General features: G+C 41.9%; 3 protein-coding genes and 1 pseudogene across 4 annotated transcripts in view; 3 read left to right on the forward strand and 1 right to left on the reverse strand.

The window, feature by feature from the left end:
• Positions 1-574, reverse strand: part of ptrh1 (peptidyl-tRNA hydrolase 1 homolog) — a 5,147-nt gene extending 4,573 nt beyond the window's left edge. The window contains exon 1 of one of the 2 annotated variants that reach the window (XM_047380370.1): positions 148-574. In XM_047380370.1, the coding sequence (XP_047236326.1) occupies positions 148-336 (189 nt within the window). In that variant the 5' untranslated portion in view covers positions 337-574. Of the gene's footprint in view, positions 90-147 lie in introns of those variants that run through there. The other variant, XM_047380371.1, reaches the window with a different exon arrangement.
• A 1,692-nt stretch (positions 575-2,266) lies between these two features.
• LOC124877286 (natterin-3-like) lies at positions 2,267-5,579 on the forward strand. Its single transcript, XM_047380369.1, has 3 exons — positions 2,267-2,486; positions 3,058-3,220; positions 4,382-5,579. The coding sequence occupies exons 2-3, from the start codon at positions 3,130-3,132 to the stop codon at positions 5,467-5,469; spliced, it is 1,179 nt and encodes a 392-aa protein (XP_047236325.1). The 5' UTR covers positions 2,267-2,486; positions 3,058-3,129; the 3' UTR covers positions 5,470-5,579.
• A 1,051-nt stretch (positions 5,580-6,630) lies between these two features.
• On the forward strand, positions 6,631-12,022 carry LOC124878276 (natterin-3-like). The gene is made up of 3 exons (XM_047382138.1): positions 6,631-6,811; positions 9,560-9,677; positions 10,821-12,022. The coding sequence occupies exons 1-3, from the start codon at positions 6,770-6,772 to the stop codon at positions 11,912-11,914; spliced, it is 1,254 nt and encodes a 417-aa protein (XP_047238094.1). The 5' UTR covers positions 6,631-6,769; the 3' UTR covers positions 11,915-12,022.
• A 2,025-nt stretch (positions 12,023-14,047) lies between these two features.
• Positions 14,048-17,423, forward strand: LOC124877918 (annotated as a pseudogene).
• Positions 17,424-21,236: the final 3,813 nt, after the last annotated feature.

The raw sequence follows: 21,236 nt of genomic DNA on the forward strand, positions 1-21,236 counted from the left end.
AAAAATCCTTAATTCGCTGATACTTGAATGAGGTTTGGTTAGACGGGCTGATAAGTCTAATCGGAACAATAACTTATTTGAATAGCTGTTATTTTAAACCGGACAGACTGCATGCAGTCTCAACAGAGGATGAGGGAGTAAACTCACCAACTTTCTCCGTCCCTCTGTGTGAATCTCCGCTTCAGCTTCGGTCATCGTCGCTTTAAACTGCCCACTCAGCAGAACTCTGTTTAGGATCCTCGTTAAAAGTCTTCTCATGTTTACAAAGTTCAGCAGCTTCTTAAAGAAGTGCGATGAAAACATACAAAATGTACTCAGAAACGAACCGTCTCTCATTCGGCTCTCACATTAAAGCGATCGGACATAATAATCAGTCAGTTCATGAAGTAATTTCTTCGGACAGCCTCCTCAGATGATGACTGTAAAACCTGTCAAATGAATCATTATGACACATTTTTCGATATTGTCGTTAATAAAACTTGATCCAGTCCTCCACTCCTGACCTTTTACAGCAGCTAGTCAAGGACGAGAACAGTGAACAGGGTTTTCTTCTCTGTGTGGAGCTTCAGCGCCCTCTAGCGTGGCGACAGAAAAAGTGTATTTTCTGCTTAGACTGGGGAGGTAGAAGGGATGGACAGATAATATACAGGTCCTTCTCAAAATATTAGCATATTGTGATAAAGTTCATTATTTTCCATAATGTCATGATGAAAATTTAACATTCATATATTTTAGATTCATTGCACACTAACTGAAATATTTCAGGTCTTTTATTGTCTTAATACGGATGATTTTGGCATACAGCTCATGAAAACCCAAAATTCCTATCTCACAAAATTAGCATATTTCATCCGACCAATAAAAGAAAAGTGTTTTTAATACAAAAAACATCAACCTTCAAATAATCATGTACAGTTATGCACTCAATACTTGGTCGGGAATCCTTTGGCAGAAATGACTGCTTCAATGCGGCGTGGCATGGAGGCAATCAGCCTGTGGCACTGCTGAGGTCTTATGGAGGCCCAGGATGCTTCGATAGCGGCCTTTAGTTCATCCAGAGTGTTGGGTCTTGAGTCTCTCAACGTTCTCTTCACAATATCCCACAGATTCTCTATGGGGTTCAGGTCAGGAGAGTTGGCAGGCCAATTGAGCACAGTGATACCATGGTCAGTAAACCATTAACCAGTGGTTTTGGCACTGTGAGCAGGTGCCAGGTCGTGCTGAAAAATGAAATCTTCATCTCCATAAAGCTTTTCAGCAGATGGAAGCATGAAGTGCTCCAAAATCTCCTGATAGCTAGCTGCATTGACCCTGCCCTTGATAAAACACAGTGGACCAACACCAGCAGCTGACACGGCACCCCAGACCATCACTGACTGTGGGTACTTGACACTGGACTTCTGGCATTTTGGCATTTCCTTCTCCCCAGTCTTCCTCCAGACTCTGGCACCTTGATTTCCGAATGACATGCAGAATTTGCTTTAATCCGAAAAAGTACTTTGGACCACTGAGCAACAGTCCAGTGCTGCTTCTCTGTAGCCCAGGTCAGGCGCTTCTGCCGCTGTTTCTGGTTCAAAAGTGGCTTGACCTGGGGAATGCGGCACCTGTAGCCCATTTCCTGCACACACCTGTGCACGGTGGCTCTGGATGTTTCTACTCCAGACTCAGTCCACTGCTTCCGCAGGTCCCCCAAGGTCTGGAATCGGCCCTTCTCCACAATCTTCCTCAGGGTCCGGTCACCTCTTCTCGTTGTGCAGCGTTTTCTGCCACACTTTTTCCTTCCCACAGACTTCCCACTGAGGTGCCTTGATACAGCACTCTGGGAACAGCCTATTGGTTCAGAAATGTCTTTCTGTGTCTTCCCCTCTTGTTTGAGGGTTTCAATAGTGGCCTTCTGGACAGCAGTCAGGTCGGCAGTCTTACCCATGATTGGGGTTTTGAGTGATGAACCAGGCTGGGAGTTTTAAAGGCCTCATGAATCTTTTGCAGGTGTTTAGAGTTAACTCGTTGATTCAGATGATTAGGTTCATAGCTCGTTTAGAGACCCTTTTAATGATATGCTAATTTTGTGAGATAGGAATTTTGGGTTTTCATGAGCTGTATGCCAAAATCATCCGTATTAAGACAATAAAAGACCTGAAATATTTCAGTTAGTGTGCAATGAATCTAAAATATATGAATGTTAAATTTTTATCATGACATTATGGAAAATAATGAACTTTATCACAATATGCTAATATTTTGAGAAGGACCTGTAAGCAAGGCCAAAAGTGCTACAATCTAATAAATAAATAAAGCAAAACTAATTTTCTTCACATATCCAGAAGTGTGTCCCACACCATCAGAAGATCTTTGTGCACCTGTTTATTAGTCCAGGTCCCACACAGTGAGCGCATCCAGGCTGGTTTATGATTGAGCCATAAAGTAGATATTTAAACTAAAGTCAGAGCAGAGACGGATTCACCGGAGAGGACCGGACTAGAAAGGTAAGTTCTGTTCAGCTACTTTTACCTTCAGTTCATCAGAACCTGTTCAATCATCCTCAGAACCACAGTAACTATAACCGCCTGGCTGGAAATATTTAATATTTAATCAAACTCTTAAATTTTCAGTCATTAATTAAAACATTTTAACCTTGTTTTATAATTTCAGTTTGTTTTTGTAACATTAACCTACATTTGACTTTTAACTATGTTTACTGATACTGTAGTGGACAATAGCTATAATGAAACATTTATTCATGCAAAATAAACTGTCAGGAAAACTAAATCATTACCTACAAATAACAGGCAAATGTGGCAGAAATATTGATATTCAAGATGTTCCATTACTGTTGATATTAAATCAAAATTACCAATTAGGAATTAATTCAGAATTTTGAAGTACATTAAGATGTTTATCGGGAATTAATTCTCTGTAAAAATGTGCTATCTGATAAAATTAAATATAAGTAAGTGAATCTTCTGGAAACATCGGCACATATTTCTCTGAGTTTGTTTTAAAGTTTAAATAAAATGACTGTTAATAAGCTTTAAACCTCAGCATATTTTCCTCTAGGTTGAAGGGTAGAAAACCCCATCTGACGAGGAACTAAAACACTGAGGCGTAGAGCTTGTGTTTGTTCTCCAAATGAAGCTGTTGCTGCTGCTGCTGACCCTGCTGGCTGTCTCCTCGACCAGCCTGCAGGACATCGTGAAGAAGGGCATCCAGCATGGAAAAGGTGACCATGTTTTTCTGTCAGTCAAACCCCTGCAGCATGGAGGTTTGAGTTACACTCCCCAGCAACATTTATTCTCTTATTTTCATTTTATTTCATTTGAGGAAATGGTGAAACTTTATGTTGTGAAGTGAAATCATAATCTAAGACCAAACACAGATTGTTCATTATAATCTATTTTGACCAATGCAGTGAACAGCTTGTGTTTGACACCATGATTGTACAGTTTTTCCATGGCCTGTATTAGATTAAAATATAGGACGCTGGTCAGCAGGTGCAGACACGCAGCAAACTGCTAAATGCCCTGCAAACACATAAATGATGCAAATTAATGAAACTGATGGCTTGACTTACTTTCTGATTAATTCAGCCAATAATTAATCGACCACTTGGGTTGCTCATATTCCATCAAAATCTCCTTCCCAAAGAGTCAGTTGATGCTTCAACATGGAAAATAATGCGACTTGTGGCACAGTGGTAGAGTGCACGACCCATGTATGGAGGCCTTAGTCCTCGACACGGCTGTCCCGGGTTCGAGTCCCAGTCCGGTGACATTTGCCTCCTGTCTTGCCCTTGTCTCCACCCCATTTTCTGTCTGCAACTATCAGAAAAAAACCCCTGAAAAATAAAGGCTGCTAGTGCCATGAAAAAAATATACAAAAACTAAAAACATGGAAAAAAATGAAATAAAACTGTGATTTCATAGCAAAAGTAAGTACGGCATCCTGATGTCAGTGAATACTGTGAATTTCATACCTTTTGGTCCCAATATTGGTGCTTTATTCAAAGTGGCAGCACATTAGTGGCAACACGCATACTTCTAAGGCATGACAAGACTTGATGTTCCACAAAAATCTGCCTTATTTCTTCACATTTAGACCTGTTTAACACGTTTTCTGACATATTGGCAAGTTGGGAAATAGTGAGACTGTGGCCATAGAAACTGGTACAATAAAGGTCTAAAACTGCCAAAAAGATAAACCTCAATCAAAAGCAGCTACAAAACCCAGAACATACATTATTAGGTTCAAAAAGCATACAAGTCTTACCCAACAGATAATGTGACTAAAACATTAACAACACAAATCAAATCACAGTCTAAACATGAAATTTAAACCTTAAGGAAAACTTTCCCCTTGAAGCTTATTGTTCTCTTTTATGCAGTTTCCTTGCTGAACCCAGAGCTGGAGGACCAAGTTCCTGAAATGGGCAGTAGCAAAACTGTGTTTGGTCCCCTTACGCCAGTAGACTTGGAGCAGCAGCAGGACCTACCTTCATCCTTCCTCTTTGGTGATAATGTGAACCTGGAGTGGCTCACCTGCGATGGCTCCCTGCCTAATGGTGCTGTTTCCATCTACAACGGCTACACTGAGCGAACCGACTACGTCTGCAAGTACAGGTGCGAAGCCGGCTTCTACAACCCCAGCCTTGGCCCATTCTGTCGATACCCTTATGGAGATCGAGAGTACTATGCCCCTGAGTTTGAGATCCTGACCAACAAAGATAACTTTGAGTTTCTTGAGTGGAAAGAAGATTCCTATGGTTCTGTGCCACAACATTCGGTAAGAACCTGTGCAGATGTTGGTATCTATGTTGGGAAGAACAAGTTTGGTCTCGGAAAGGTGGTTCCTCAGTTCAAGGCCTTTTTCCTGCCTTGGGAAGGTGATGAGTACTGGTACAAGAAGTATCAGGTCCTGACCATCAATAGGGATGCCTACACCCAGCAAATCACTGATGTCAAATATGGCATTGACGAGGTCGCCATCTTTCAGTATCCTCCTGAAACCATCCGTATCTCGGGAGTCACCAATAATGAGTGCCAGGCCATCGTGAAAACAGTCACCATTTCCAAGACCTCCGAGGTGGAGACAACCTGGAACATTGGCAGAGCCACCATGCTGGGCATCGCAAGCAGCATCACAGCCAAGATCCCCCTCATCGGATCCGCCGGCATCGAGTTGAGTGCAGAGAAGACGCTCCAGTTCTCCAGAGGAACCACTGTGGTGGAGTCGCTCAGCCACTCCGTGTCCGTGGAGCTCACAGTACAACCGAACCACTCCTGCACAGTCCGAATGGAGGGGAGGAGAATCAAAGCCGACATCCCCTTTACGGCTCGCCTCAGCAGAACATACCGGAATGGGGAGACCCAGTGGACGTCCATCTCTGGGACGTACGACGGAGTCCAAATTGGAGAAGTACGGGCCGTGGTGGACCGCTGTGAACCTGTGGCTGATGCCAAGCCCTGCCCCTGAATGAGTGATGAACACACCATAAAATTTTTATTTTCATCAACCAAATGATGATTCACAATGAAAAACCTGATGTGCAGATGTTGTTTGGCTGAATAAAGGAGTGAATCTTGTGTGGGTTGGTGTCTGAAAATGTCCTTAAAAGTCAAATATATGTCTAACCTCTGACCTTTTACAGTTTTCTCAACAATGTCTTTCATTTATTATTTCTACATGATAAATGTCATATTTTATCATTACTTTGGATCACCACAGAAACTTATATATACCTGAAGATTGATCATTTATGCACATTAATGGTTGCCCCCGTATACATTTATTTTGTTTTTGCTTTTGTCATAAATGTTTCAGATCAACAAACAAATTTTAATATTGGATAAAGATAAACACAAAAAGCAGTATTCAAATGATGATTTCACTCATTTAGGGGAAGAAGCTCTCCAACCAAACCTACACCTCTGGGGAAAAAGTAAATTTTTTCAAAGCTAACATCATTTTCACTAACTGAACACAGGCTTTATTAATACCTGACCTGCAGATATGTAATAATTAGTTTGAATAGAACCTCTTTGATGGCTGGGATATCTCAAAAGCAATAAAAAAACATTAAAAACATTAGAAAAACAAAGTCATTGACATCTATGTTAATGTCTGGAAAGGCTGGAAATCTAGTCATGTGTATGACCTTGAGATCACAGTGAACCACAGTGAGCGCCATTATCCACAACTGGAGAAAACACAACAGTGGGGAACCTTCCCTGGTGAGGCCGGTTCACCACAAATACTCCAAGAGCACATTGATGATTCAACCAGGAGGTCACAAAACAACCCAGAGCAATATTTACTTAAGGCCTCACTTTCTCAGTTAGGGTCAAAGTTCATGATTCAAACATAGGAAAGACAGACTGGGCAGAAATGGACTCCATGGGAGAGTTCCAAGGCCAAAACCCGGCCCAAAAGAACAGAAAGATTTGTCTCAATTTTAACAAAAAACATCTTGATGATCCCTAAGACTGTTTCTCTCTACAGTCTGTGGACTAAGGAAGTCAGGAGCAGCAGATAAGTATGTTAGAGTAGTGGTGAGAGCAGGGAACAGGTGGAGGAAAATCTAGAGAGATGGAGGTTTTCCCTGGAAAGAGGAGGAATGAAGGTTAGTGGAGCAAGACAGAATCCATGTGTGTGAAAGAGAGGGACCCATGTGGAGCTGTGAGGTAACGTGGAGCAGAAATAAAGAAGGTGGAGGATTTTAAGTTCTGATGGTTAACAATCCAGAGCAACGGTGAGTGAGGAAAAGAGGTGAAGAATGGTGTCCAAGCAAGTTAGAAGACACCCGAACGTATTTCAGGTCAGTCAGATTTACTTTGACTTATGGCAGGTGTGAGTCAGTGGATGCTAATTCAAGGGTGAGAATAGCTATACCACCAGGTTATGGCAGCTTTTTCATTTCTTACATTTTCTAACAAATTTGATTGTTTTTCAATTGAACTCTACTGAATATGTGTCACATTAAAGGTGAAAAATTACAACATTTATCCTTCTTGCTAAGAGATGGAGTTGGGGGATTGTCTTCATCTCGTCTGTTCTTTATCTGAGGAGATCATTTCTGTCTCAGGGTTTAAAAATTGATTTTATCACATTAATGAAACATGGCTGCTGGAATCCAGATCCAGAACATTTCTTCTATGACAGCTTTCTGGATTAATCTAGGCTTGTATTTAGGTCAGAGTTTGGGTCAGTATATGTTCATGTGGGAGTGAAGCTAAAATGTGTTCTAGAAACTTAACCATCAATGCAATGAATTTTGTTTTGATGAGTTTTATAAACCTTTAAGAATGTCACAATAACTTTTCTATTTCTATTCTGTATTACTATTAGGTCCAAATATCTCTTAAATATCATAGGGCAAAAATTACAAGGTAAAACTTGAATGTAATTAATTAACTAATAATAATTTAAATAAAACCAAATTAATAAATTTCCTTAAGGAGATTTTTGACTTATATTATCTTTTTATTTTCATATACAATTAAAGACTTTTCAATGATTAAATGGGAAAATTGAGAAGAACACAAAAACAAATAAAGTAAATCATTAATTGGTTATTTAAGGATTTGTTCGGTTTCTGATGTGACCAGTGAACTATCAGAGGTGATGATGCTCAGCTCTGAACTTTGTCAGATCAAACCTAACTGAGTAGGTGCATCTGAAACCCTGCTAACCTGTTGATGACCTTTGACCTGCTTTCATCAGCACATGTTCCTCACTCAGCGCTGAATAATGAGCTGATAATAGCTGTCTGAGTCGGACGCTCTTAGATCACTAATGACTGGGCTGAGCAGGGAGAACAACGTCCATCTACAGCTACTTCTTCATTTTTTTACTACCAGTTTTACAGCATGTCTCCTTTAATCAATGACCCACCGCTACAGGACATCTAATCTATTTGTTCCTGTTCTGTATCTGGTCATCAGCAATCTTTGGACATCATGTAATCTTCTGCCACCTTGTGCTTCATGTAAAATTCAGGCAGATGTATAATAAGGATGGTTTTCTGAGAAAGGATCAGTAAAACGAGAGCTGCTATCAGCAGCAGCAAGAAGAACGTGCAGGTGGAGGTTTGCAGATCAAGGACAGCAGCATCTAAAGGTTGAACCTTCTGCTGCTGGGTCAGCATACAGGGCTTACAGGGTAGGTTTCAGATTCTGTCGGGGTGTACAACTCCAGTCCTGGACATGTACTATGCTGCAGCATTTACATGCATCCCTGCTCCAACACACCTGAACCAAATGGCTGAATTCAGTCTTTCAGCTCTGCAGAGGCCTGTAACAAGACATTAATCGGATTCAGATGGGTATGATTGTTCTGCAGTTGTTATAGCACTCTGGACATCTGAGTACAAAATATTCACCTTAAACCGCTTCAGTGGTCTCATCTGTAGGTTCTACAGATCATGAAACCACATATTGCAGAAACCGGCTGGTAAAGGACCCTTTTACTGTTTTTGGTAACTCATGTATTGGCCCAATTAAGACTGACACATCCTTCAGTAAATACAGATTCTTTAAAGCACACTTTTTAAACTTTGGTACCTATTTTTGGTTTTTAAAAATTCCTCTAAAGAAGGAGTTTTAGCGCAGGTTTTTTAAGCAATGCCAGGTTAAGGCCCACAGGTAGATCTCTCACTGTTAAAAACGGTTCAGAACCCAACAGGATTGGTCCACTTTGGATGGACCTTGGTCTAGTCTAGTCAGACTGGTTTGAGCTGTATTTTACACAAGATTTTATCTGAAGTTATTGTCAGTTTAGACTCTGATCAAACGTCTTTTAAAACGCACAGTTAAAGCAACCAAAGGGGACTTCAGGTCCTCTGGGCAAAGAGCTGCTCCTTCGGGTTTATTGGGGGCAATAAGTCTGCAGGGAGGTTTTAAAACTCTGCTCAAACAGTGGCAATCATCACTGCAGCTAGAAGGTGTTGAGGTAAAAATAAATCTTTTTCATACATAAATTATGAACATCCTGCTCTGATTTTTCTCCAGTGAGTCAAAATATCTGTATTATATGTTAATTTATGGTTTATTTTTGATTATTTTTATTGTTTGAACCATTAAGCCTTTGACAATCATCTGGTTTAAATGAAACGGTATCAAATTGTTAATCATGTACTGGTTTGACTGTAATCAGCATAAAATAAGTCACATTTTGTGTATTAACTGAATTAAAGGAAGGCCTTTTTTCTTTACACTAGATATTTTTCTCATTGTAACCTTGTATCACTCAGTTTAGTCATCAGAGCTGTTCATTCAGACTTACTTTCATTATTTCAAGGAAACTTGCATAAAATTCACTAAAGTTGGTAACTTGCTATCAGAGAATAAAGGACATTAGGTGCTGAAAATATGACTTGGTCTGTTTCATCACAACAGCACAGAGAGACTAGCAGGGGAAATTGTTTCAGCCCCTTAATTTATTGACCTCTACAGGTGGAAAGGAGGAACTACAATGTTTCCCTGCTTGCAGCATGCAGTTGGCTTTTTTAAAAACAAATGTTGTTTATACCACAAATAAGATACTTTTATGCTATGACTGTTTCCAGATGAGGTGCTGTGTCCCTACTGTTGTCCTGGCAGTTCTGCTGCTCTGCAGTCCGGCCCTGCAGTCTGACCCACTGCTCCACATCTCTCCGATGCAGGGCGACAAAGAAAAACCAAGCAGTGAGATGATGTTTTCATTTATTGTGTCCAGCATCTCAAACTGTAACTCCTGCAAAAAAAACAGTTTTTATATTATCTTTCTGAACAGGATATACAGGAAGTAGTCAGTGTCTGCCCTGCAGTAGACAGCAGCCACCGTGATCTTAGCCTGAAGAATCAGAAAATATAGTGGGGGGTGAAGCTAAGATCTACACATCTTAGAAAAGCATTTTTTAGTCCCTCCATTTAGGCTGAAGGGTCCCTAAAACATTACCTTTTCAAAAGTCCAAACCTTTCCAAACTGACATTTGTAGTTTTTTTCATTTGTTTTTGAAACATTCCAGAAATTCCAGAACTAAGAATTTACTTTAAAGATGTTCTACACTTAAAAAAACACTGTCCCGAACTTGGCTTCATAGTTACTCATATTTCACAACTTTTTTGGCATCTGAACAAATTTAAGAAAGCTGGATTTTATTTTAAAATCTGCAATAATCAGACTCCTCAAATTCAGACTGAAGGATCCTACATTAAATGTAGTTTTTAAATGGCCTGCACTTGTATGGCGCTTTATCAAGTCCCTAAAGTGCATTACACTACAACCAATCATCCACCCATTCAAACACTGACAGTGGTAGACTACACTGCAGTGAGGCTGCCATACAGTTAAAGCAAAGGTAGAGTTTGTGACCTGTAATATTTTTAATTTGTTTTGGAAATGGGTATATGCATTCATTGGCACATAAACCAGACCAATCACAAGTCCAAATTAAACTCGAGACAAAGAAGATAGGACATCCTCCCTTTTGTGATAAAATCAAAGAAAGATATGTGGTTTGAATTTAAAACAATGAAGTTTTAGATAATTGAAGGAGGAATGGAAAAGCCCAGAAACATCCATATTTTATTCTCAATTTACTTTTTTTTTCATGCTTAACCAGAATTAAAGTCTTTTCAAGGAACCCTGTGGTTCTGCTTGAGTATCTTCTGGACCAGGAGATACTGGTTCTGATCCAGGTTCTGCTCAAACTAAAACCCTTCCAAACTGTCCAACCAAATACAAAATAGGTATTTTGAAGCTTAATCTGTAATTCAGCAGCCATTTACCTTTTTCTATTTTTTCATCAGAACAAGTATGACTGATCTTACATCCTTTTTTCCCAGAGTCATGGCTTAACCCCTCCCTCGAAAACGTGGTCCCATCCTGTAGAGTCAGCAACCCTCCAACGATTGGGGAGACGCCTGAATCCAAGAAGACCTCACACTTACCCATGTTTAGCGAACATATCAATCTCAAGTGGGTCACGTGGAGTGGATCCCTCCCGAATGGTGCTGTTGCCATCTTTAATGGTTACACTGAGCAGACAGACTATGTCTGCAAAGTCAACTGTGAGGCTGGTTTCTACACTCCCATTAAAGGAAGCTTCTGCCAGTACCCCTACGCCAACAAAGAGTATGCATCCTCAAAGTTCGAGGTGCTGGTCAACGTAGACCATTTTGAGTTCCTGATGTGGGTTGAAGATTCATATGGTTCAGTTCCTCAGTATGCCATTAAAACCTGCCCTGACTCAGACATCTACGTGGGTAAGAACAAGTACGGACTTGGAAAAGTTGTGTCCCAACACGAGGCCTTCTTCCTGCCCTGGGAGGGTGATGAGTTCTGGTATAAGAAGTACCAGGTTCTAGCTATCAACAGGGACAGCTACAGCCAGCACATCTCCCATGTGGACTACAAAATTGACCAGATGGAGCTGTTCCACTATCCTCCAGAGGCCCTGAAGCTCACTAAGGTCACCAACTTGGAGTGCCAAAATGTGGTAAAGACCGTAACACTGGAGAAGACCACCACAATGGAGAAGACCTGGAACATTGGCAGGGAGACTAGGAATGGTTCCATATCCACTATGACAGCCAAAGTGCCGATCCTCGGCCCGGGGAACGTGGACTTCACCAAGGAGCAGACTGTGACCTTCTCAGAGGGGACCACCATGGTGGAGTCCATCAGTCACACGGTGACCATAGAGTTGTCAGTCCCACCGAACCACTCATGTGCTGTGAGGATGGACGGCAGGAAGATGACGGCAGACATCCCATTCACAGGCAGGCTGAGCAGGACCAACCACAACGGAGACACCCACTGGACTTACATCACCGGCACCTATGATGGTGTGAGCGTTGGGGAGCTCAACGCTGTGGTGGAGAGGTGTCAGCTGGTGACCGACGCTCCGCCCTGCTCCCCATCACAGAGATTACTGTGATAAATTTACAGATTTTAATTTGTTTATGTGGAAATTTAAGAAGTATTTTATTTTAATAGTAGCTTCCAAAGCTAAACTTATTGAAATAAACTGTAAGGATGCACAATATTACAAAGATGTCTTGAGTGTTAGTCAATAAATGTAGCATCAGGGCTGGTCTGGCCTGGTTGTGGCAAAATTCACGGTAGTTTTCCTACCAAACCGGTTCAGGTTGCTAACTAGTGCTGGCCAGGCATTAGCACTAGTTCTTTGTGTTCTAAGTGGCCATATGGTGCGTTCAGACCGAATGCGATTTGAGCGTCAGGGGCGTTTGGTTTTCAAGTAAAGTCTTTGTGGACGCGCGTCTCCGGTCATCGAGAGGTCTTGCGGCGTGATTCACGGGTCTGGCGGCGCACGTTTTGATCCATTTCGCTCGTCGGGCGCTGTGCCCTTTGAGATTTCAAGCATCCAAAGCGGCAGACGCTAGATGGTACATCTGAAGCGGGGCGTCAAACAATCAGAGATGCTCAGCTTGTGACGTAGTGACGTATTTTCAGAGCAACAGCCATTAATAAACATAAACATTAATTGTGTAGTGGCCTCCTAGTTGATCTCATTCCTTTAAATGCCGCTGAGACGTATGGTTGGGTCCTGTAGATTTGTGTAACGTGCTATAGGCCTTTACAGAGACTGCTGGATCCAGGATGTATTCGGGTGATTTCTTGTAATAAGACATGCGGATATCACAGTAGTGGTACAGAGTCTGGATTTAGTGGCAGGAATATTGAAGGGATGGATATTGGATTATAAAAATAAACCAGAATAAAGTAATAGTGGTCAACAAAAATTACGGCTACCTGACGACCTCTCTCCTGCCCCACCCAGGTGAATATGCACCTTTCAAAGCTCATACACACCTGCACGCACGCAGCGCGCCAACACCCATACAACAACCAATGCACTCCATACGAGGGCAGCAGACACACACACACACACACTGCTCACCATCACCAAGTTACATATCTTCTGCAAATTGCTAAGCCTCATTAATGAAAGATGCCAACTAACCGTAGACATATGGAAAGGCGCTCTTCAGCTGAAATCAAGCGAATGTAGTAGGTGCCCTAGATGTGCGTACCGATGAGGGTCAGAAGGTCGTCAAACTGGGCACGGGAAAAATGAAAATAGCGCAAACAATCCTTTTCTGCATACAGCTAGCTCCTGGAGTGAATGGTTAAATTCGCCAAAATCTGAACGCCTCTGAATTACCTGGTGAATCCAGAATCCAGCAGAGGTGCCCAACGACAACGTTCTCTTGCTTTATTCAGCAAATAAAGCCAAGCCACTCTCTCGATTGTATCTGCCATTGTACACATAGTTCAAAGGAAAATAACGTAAATAACCTAAATATAAATTGTGGTTTTCAATGCTGATTGCATTTCTTAATGGAAAAAAGCTCTCCAAATCCACCTGACCCCATGTAAAAATATAATTAAATCATGAATTCACTGTGAATAACCATATATGTCTGGTTAATTTAATTTTTATTACCGTTTACTGTTTTAAATCAAGAAAACACTTAAGCAGAACCTGTCTGCCACCATGAAGTTGTCATGGTTTACGGCAGCTTTCTGACCCACACGCAGAATCAAGTACAGAATCAAGTTTAAAAATGCAAAAAGGTTTATTTACAATGATGAAAATAATCAAATGAGGTGACTGGAAAGGGTTCTGGAATCGGGGTTTCAGTTGGGTCTGAAAAGGAAGATGCACCGTCAGAAGAAGCCAGGGTTAAAATTGGACTAGATTGAGGAATGGCTGGAGTAGGAGAGGAGCTTACCGTTTTAGGGATGGTTAGGTGTGTTGAGAGAGGAGTGGGGATCCTGGTGACTAGTTCTGAAGACTGTGGTTCTAAGTGGTTCTCGAGGTCACAAAGGTTTGAATGGATGAACTGCTTAAGTCTGAGGAGGAGTGAACAGAGAGCTGGAGAACAGGCAGGAGTGAATCGGAGGTTAAGGCCCTGTGGACGACCATGAAATGAGTAGGGATTCAGAAGCAATCTGTTTCTGTGGCGTGGTAAGGTAAATCCAGGGCTAGAAGAGGTAACTTCAACCCAAGAGAACAAATGTAAGTGAGGCTTAAAAAGCTTTCTCAATGGATTTCAAAATTTCTCTCAAAGCTTTGAAGGCTCTGGAGGCCTCTATGAAAGACAGGAAGAAGGACCTGGAGGACTTATTGGCTCATTCTATTGAGCTGCAGAAACATCAGCAGCTGTTGCCTCAGGAAAAGGTCCCTGATTCCACAGTAAAATGCTTTGATAAATGACATATTGTATTCAATTACACCATATTGCATTATAAAGTTTTACAAGTGGTAATTTGGTCTAATTTTGTGTTTGTATCTCTTCCGCGTCTTGTGTTTGCAGGGCAAAGTAGAGCAGCTGGCTGCTGATTGGAAAGCTCTGGATGGCCATTTAAGGGAATCTCTTCAGGTACCCGTCTCTCCGTGGACGCATCAACAACATGTTGTCCAGCACCAACAACATGTTGTCCAGCACCAACAGCTTGGTAAGAAACAATGATAAAAGTGTTTCCAATTAATCCATGACTGGCTTGCCTCGTTACAGATTTCTTCTGTTACTACATATTTTGGTTTGGTTTTACTGATCGCAGCCCAGCCTGATTACCTCCTGGCCTCCAGAATCATAAAATCATTTGCATTGAACCTGTCTGACAGCATAAAGTAGGCTCAACAATCTCAAAAAGCAGAAAAAGAACATTATACAAACACTCAAACTTGGTGGTGGTAGTATGATGTCCAGGACTGATTTGCTACAAAATTGGGTTTCTCCTTTAAATTAGACAAAGATAATTAAATTATTAGATTCTTGGGAATCTTTTAATATTAATAGATTTTTCTTTAAACTAGGATCAAATTGGCATTTCCTTAGTGATTTATTTAATCTACAATATTGCTATGGGGAAGAGCAACACTATGAAAACTACATTTAAAGTCTAATTTATCCTGATTTATAATTAATTTTCTTCTGGAAACATATTTTATCATAAACATGCCAGAGGGGAGGGGCTTGATATAAAAACAAAGTTGACCATCAGGCAAACAGTGGTCATCCTGCAGCTCCTTATAACTCCAGCAGACTGATGAATGGGATTGTAAACAGGTGTCATGCATGACGAGTTGGTCACCTTCAAACGGCCAACGCGAGAATGCTCCAGGAAAAGACTGCTGACAAGGACTTCATTGAACCAAGGAGGTTTTTATTTCAATTGAGTCTGTATCAATAAGAACAGATCTGCACCAATCTAAAGGAATCATAAGCCGAATGTAGAAGACTCCCTGTGGATCTTTAAACACAGCCACGTTTCCTTTCTGTGGAAATCATCTAACAATACCATTAAACTTTTCATGAAATCAGCTTAGAAGCATTTCACAACCAGTCATGACCTGTGTGTGATGCAGCTTAACATTTTTCTTGCACACAACCTAACAAGTCAAAACAAATTTATTTATAAAGCACATTTAAAATCATCAGGTTGTTACCAACGTGCTGAACAACAGAAGGAATAAGCACAGAAAAGATTAACTAAAAAAACAAGCTTGGAAAAATAAGCATAGAACACCGAACAATAAATACTGAGATAAGTCTGACTGGTTTAAAAGTCAGAGAAAATAGATGTGTTTTTTTAAAGAGATTCAAAAACAGGAAGTGAAGAAGACATAGTTTAGGATCCACAAAAATGCTCAATCTCTGAGTTTTAATCTAGTTTTCTGGAGAACCAGAAGTAGCTGATCAGATGATCTAAGTACCTGAGGAGGAACATGAGGTTAAAGTAAGTCGGATAAATATATACGGGTGCAAGGCCATATAGGCATTTGTAGATCAACAGGAGAATTTTAAAGTTTATTCTGTGACCCACAGGGAGGCAGTGAAAGGGAGAATAAAACCGGAGAAATGTGTTCAAACCTAGAGCCGAGCCGCAGCATTCTGGACAAGCTGGAGACTTGACTGACCCCAACATAAAGTGCATTACAGTAATCAAGTTGGCTTGTTATATAGGCGTGGACTATTTTCTGAAGGATTTTTCACCCACCTCGTCACCGGAGGTTGTAGGAGGCTTTATGGAGCCCAACGGGCCTGAGCCTTATCAGTTGAAACTGCTGGCTCAGCCGGTGCTGCCGGGTCAGTGGAGGACAGAATGGGTCCGGTGCTCACAGGTCACACTCCTTACTACAGGGCGTGTTTCTGAGTTTATAATCGAGCGAAGGGCTGTGACGTAGACATGTACCTAGCTGTACTGTTTAAATCAGTAGGAAAATTCAGCTGCAGTAGCTACCGTTCAACCCAAAGAGGGACAAATGTTCCAAAATTAAACAAGTTTACACGAAAATGTAAAAAATTGCACAGGAACATAAAAGTAGCAAACTTAAGACCCAATTTTTACAGTTTATCTGCAAGTTTATTTTCGGTTTAGTTCCTCTTTAAGCTTTCAGCTTGAACCATTTAGATTTAGGAATGAATAATAAGCCAAAAATTAAAGGGTAAGACATTTTAGAACCAACTGTAAAGACAATAGGTATCTGCTGTTAGAAGTTCAATTGTTTCTAATTAAAATAAAAATAAACTCTTCTTTTACAGACTCCTCCCTGAACCCAGATCCAGTGGATGTTGTTGCTAATATCAAAGCTAACGTATCCATCTCAGCAGTCCGACGTTTCCTGCCTCCTGCTCAGTTCAGACAGAAATGGCCCCTTAACTTGAAGCTCTCCAAGTTAGGCAAACTGAAGGCAAACTGCACTGGGTAAAATGGGAGAATGCTCTCTGTAATGGAGCAGTTTCCATTTATAACAATTATGTCCAACAGATCGACTACGTCTGGAAAGTCGGGTGCCATTCTGGCTTTCACAACCCCAGCATGGGTTCTTACTGCCACTACCCCCCCAAAAAAAGAAGAGCATCGTTCCTCCTCATTTCAAATCCTTGTGAATGAAGATAATTTTGAGATCTTGGAGTGGAAGGAAGATTGTCATGGTTCAGTTCTGAAGCATTCAATCAGAACCTGCTCCAGTGAAGAAATCTATGTAGGGAAGAACGAGTACAGTCTGGGAAAGGTGTTCCCAAAAGACCGCTGCTTTTATCTTCCCTGGAAGGGTACTGAATATTGGTACTGGTACTATGAGGTTCTGACCCTCGTGATTCCTGAATGCAATCTCATCTCTAATGTCAAATATGACCAAAATCGCATCACGATCTTTAAAGAGACTCCAAAGACCATACAAACCTCTGTTGCTGTCAACGATGCATGTAGGCCAGTGTCAAAAACTGTTTCTCTGACCAAAAAAACAATGGAGAGGAGGCAGTGGGACACAAGGTCCTCGTTCAGGTCCAATAACAAAACAAAATTCAGAGCAGGAGTTCCTCTCATTGTTGAAGAAAACTTGAGATCAGTCCTAAGCAGTCATTTACAAACTCAGGAGAACAAACCTTCACAGAAGAGCTATTGACCCATAGTTTCTTTAAAGTTTACCGTGCCACCAAACCACAGCTGCAAAATCAATCTGTATGGTTTCATGTATAACATTGACATTCCTTTTACTGCTCGCCTCAGTGCTGATGGAGAAACAGGAACAACTGACATCTTTGGAATGAATCACGGTGTCCAAACAGGGCAGCTTAGTGCTAAGATAGACCGATGTGAGCCGTTACCTAATTTCAAACATTAAATAATATCACAACAGTGTCTAATTCCAGTCCTTTACAACCAGTGTCCCGCATCTTGTGGATGAGTCCCTGCTCCACAAACAGCTGATTTGTACGGCTGAAATACATCCTCAGCATGTTCTGAAGTTCAGCAGATGCCTGCTGATGCATCAATTATTTAATGCAGCTGCCTTGACTCTCTTTACCATCCAACACATGTGAGACACCTTGAGGACCGACACTGGACACCACTGTGGTTTAATATCTCTGGTGTGTTGCAGAGCTTCGAGACGACAGTGAGCACAGCTTCATCAGGTTTGGTACAGAATAAAGAGCAGCAGATTTACTTTAAGCTCATTATAATTTTTGTCTTCATTTAATTAATATAATCAGCTTCTTTGGTTTACTATTCACAAACCAAACTAGATTTGTATGAAGAGACAACTGAGTTATAAAAGTCGATTGAAAGCAAACATTACTGAACAATTTTATTATGAAAGTTTTAAAGTTGATATAAATCCAGTGAGATTCTCAAAGCATCTTATAAGTTATTCTGTCTATGTAACATTGTGTCTATGTGGCACTAATAAAGCTTAAAAGCATTTAGATAGATAGATAAATATCTCCTCCTTGAACCGTCACCTTAACGTGGTGGAGAGGTTTGAGTGCCCGAATGATCCTACAAGCTACATTGTATGGGGCTTAAATGCCCCTGGTAGGGTCTCCCATGGCAAACAGGTTCTAAGTGACGGGTCAGACAATGAGCGGTTCAAGACACCCTCATGAGGACCAATACATCGAGGCACGTGACATCGCCTGGTACAGCGGATCCGGGGTCCTACCCTGGAGCCAGGCCTGGGGTCGAGACTCGTCGGAGAGTGCCTGGTGGCTGGGTTGCTCCTTGCAGGACCCAGCCGGGCCAAGCCCGAACGAGAGACGCGAGGCCATCCCCCAGTGGGCCCACCACCCGCAGGGGGAACCGTGAGGGACCGGTGCAAAGAGGATTGGGTGGCAGACGAAGGTGGAGACCTTGGCGGCCCGATCCCTGGATGCTTTTGCTGGCTCTAGGGATGTGGAATGTCACCTCGCTGGAGGGGAAGGAGCCTGAGCTTGTGCGGGAGGTTGAGAGATATCAACTAGAAATAGTCGAACTCACCTCCTGTTCATAACTTTTATGGACAGGATTTCTAGACGCAGCCAAGGGCCGGAAGGGGTCTGGTTTGAGGACCAGTGGATTTCGTCTCTTCTTTTTGCAGATGACGTGGTCCTGCTGGCCCCCTCTAGCCAAGACCTACAGCATGCGCTGGGGCGGTTTGCAGCCGAGTGTGAAGTGGCTGGGATGAAGATCAGCTCCTCCAAGTCCGAGGCCATGGTTCTCAACCGAAAAAGGGTGGCTTGTCCTCTTCAGGTTGGAGGGGAGTTCCTGCCTCAAGTGGAGGAGTTTAAGTATGTTGGGGTCTTGTTTACAAGTGAGGGAAGAATGGAGCAGGAGATCGACAGACGGATCGGTGCGGCTGCCACAGTGACAGCAGAGCCGAAAAGCGAAGCTCTCGATTTACCGGTCGGTCTACGTTCCTACCCTCACCTATGGCCATGAACTTTGAGTCATGACCGAAAGAACGAGATCCTGGATACAAGCGGCTGAAATGAGCTTCCTCCGTAGGGTGGCCGGGCACTCCCTTAGAGATAGGGTGAGGAGCTCGGCCATCTGGGAGGGGCTCGGAGTAGAGCCGCTGCTCCTCCACATCGAGAGGAGCCAGTTGAGGTGGCTCGGGCATCTATACCGGATGCCTCCTGGACGCCTTCCTCGGGAGGTGTTCCAGGCACGTCCCACCAGGAGGAGGCCCAGGGGACGGCCCAGGACACGCTGGAGGGACTAGGTCTCTCGGCTGGCCTGGGAACGCCTTGGGCTCCCCGCGGAGGAGCTGGAGGAGGTGTCTGGGGAGAGGGACGTCTGACAACGATCTATCTATCTATCTATCTATCTATCTATCTATCTATCTATCTATCTATCTATCTATCTATCTATCTATCTATCTATCTATCTATCTATCTATCTATCTATCTATCTATCTATCTATCTATCTATCTATCTATCTATCTATCTATCTATCTATCTATCTATCTATCTATCTATCTATCTATCTATCTATCTATCTATCTATCTATCTATCTATCTATCTATCTATCTATCTATCTATCTATCTATCTATCTGATATATCTATAGATATATATATATATATACACAGCTCAAAAAAAATAAAGGGAACACTTAAACAACACAATGTAACTCCAAGTAAATCAAACTTCTGTGAAATCAAACTGTCCACTTAGGAAGCAACACTGATTGACAATCAATTTCACATCTTGTTGTTCAAATGGAAAAGACAACAGGAGGAAATCTTTGGTGATTAGCAAGACACTCAATAAAGGAGTGGTTCTGCAGGTGGGGACCACAGACCACTTCTCAGTACCGATGCTTTCTGGCTGATGTTTTGGTCACTTTTGAATGTTGGTGGTGCTTTCACACTCGTGGTAGCATGAGACGGACTCTACAACCCACACAAGTGGCTCAGGTAGTGCAGCTCATCCAGGATGGCAGATCAATGCCAGCTGTGGCAAGAAGGTTTGCTGTGTCTGTCAGCGTAGTGTCCAGAACCTGGAGGCGCTACCAGGAGACAGGCCAGTACACCAGGAGACGTGGAGGAGGCCGTAGGAGGACAACCACCCAGCAATTAACAAAAATAAAGACAAGAAATCAGTCTGTGTGATTAATCTAGAACATAATTAATGAATTGAGTAACTGAAGTAAATTAACTGTTCAATAATCTCATTTTTTGATATACTACTCAAAAAAGTTAAGGGTATTCCGTAAAATGTACGGAAAACCTAAACCTATCTATAACCTTTACAGGTGAACTTAATGTGACCTTCTCTGGATTTCTGAATGCACATGTCCAACAGTTCAAGGTTTCAGTACTTTATGCACAACTTGTTTTCTGACAAGGAGCTTAACGGCAAAAATTCAGAACAGCTGTTTGATCCATGAATCGACCAATACATTTCCTGGTTCTATCAGGATTGGTATTTAAACAGTTCTCCTCATCATGCTGTTCACGTTTTGACATCATGAGACCAGGACCACACCAACAGGACCTCGCCATAAACAGGATGATCTCAGACAGAAGTGACCACTGAGGTAAGGGTCACAGAGAGTCATCAGCAGAGATACAGAGAGACTGGAAGAGTCACAGAAAGACATAGAAGTGAACGTCCTTTGGCCACATTCCACTCTGGTGACCGCTTTATTGTGAACAGTGCCCTGCAGAATGGGTGATGATTTAACATTTTCCACACATTTTACCCAAAAGCCAGATATCCATAGCTTTCTGTGAATAGTGTATATCTACACTATAATACCAACGTACTTGTCTGTCTGCTTCTACATGTATTACAATGATTTTCTGGTGGGACTCAATACTTTTGGCAATGTACTGTAGTCATAACAGCCTGGTCTGTTTTATCACAGGCTGGCAGAAGTCATTTACAAAAGACGTCCAGCAGGAGGCAGCAACACACAGACCATGAACAAAGGTCAAAGTCTCAGCTTTCAAGATATATTA

This window comes from Girardinichthys multiradiatus, chromosome 12, assembly GCF_021462225.1.
Source record: "Girardinichthys multiradiatus isolate DD_20200921_A chromosome 12, DD_fGirMul_XY1, whole genome shotgun sequence".
NCBI lineage: Eukaryota > Metazoa > Chordata > Actinopteri > Cyprinodontiformes > Goodeidae > Girardinichthys > Girardinichthys multiradiatus.

Coding starts and splice junctions, on each gene's coding strand:
- LOC124877286 (XM_047380369.1), top strand. CDS start 3,130: ATGAAGCTGTTGCTGCTGCTGCTGACCCTGCTGGCTGTCTCCTCGACC. Junction 3,221..4,381: donor GGGCATCCAGCATGGAAAAG/GTGACCATGTTT, acceptor TCTTTTATGCAG/TTTCCTTGCTGAACCCAGAG.
- LOC124878276 (XM_047382138.1), top strand. CDS start 6,770: ATGGTGTCCAAGCAAGTTAGAAGACACCCGAACGTATTTCAG. Junction 6,812..9,559: donor GACACCCGAACGTATTTCAG/GTCAGTCAGATT, acceptor GACTGTTTCCAG/ATGAGGTGCTGTGTCCCTAC. Junction 9,678..10,820: donor CGACAAAGAAAAACCAAGCA/GTGAGATGATGT, acceptor CTTTTTTCCCAG/AGTCATGGCTTAACCCCTCC.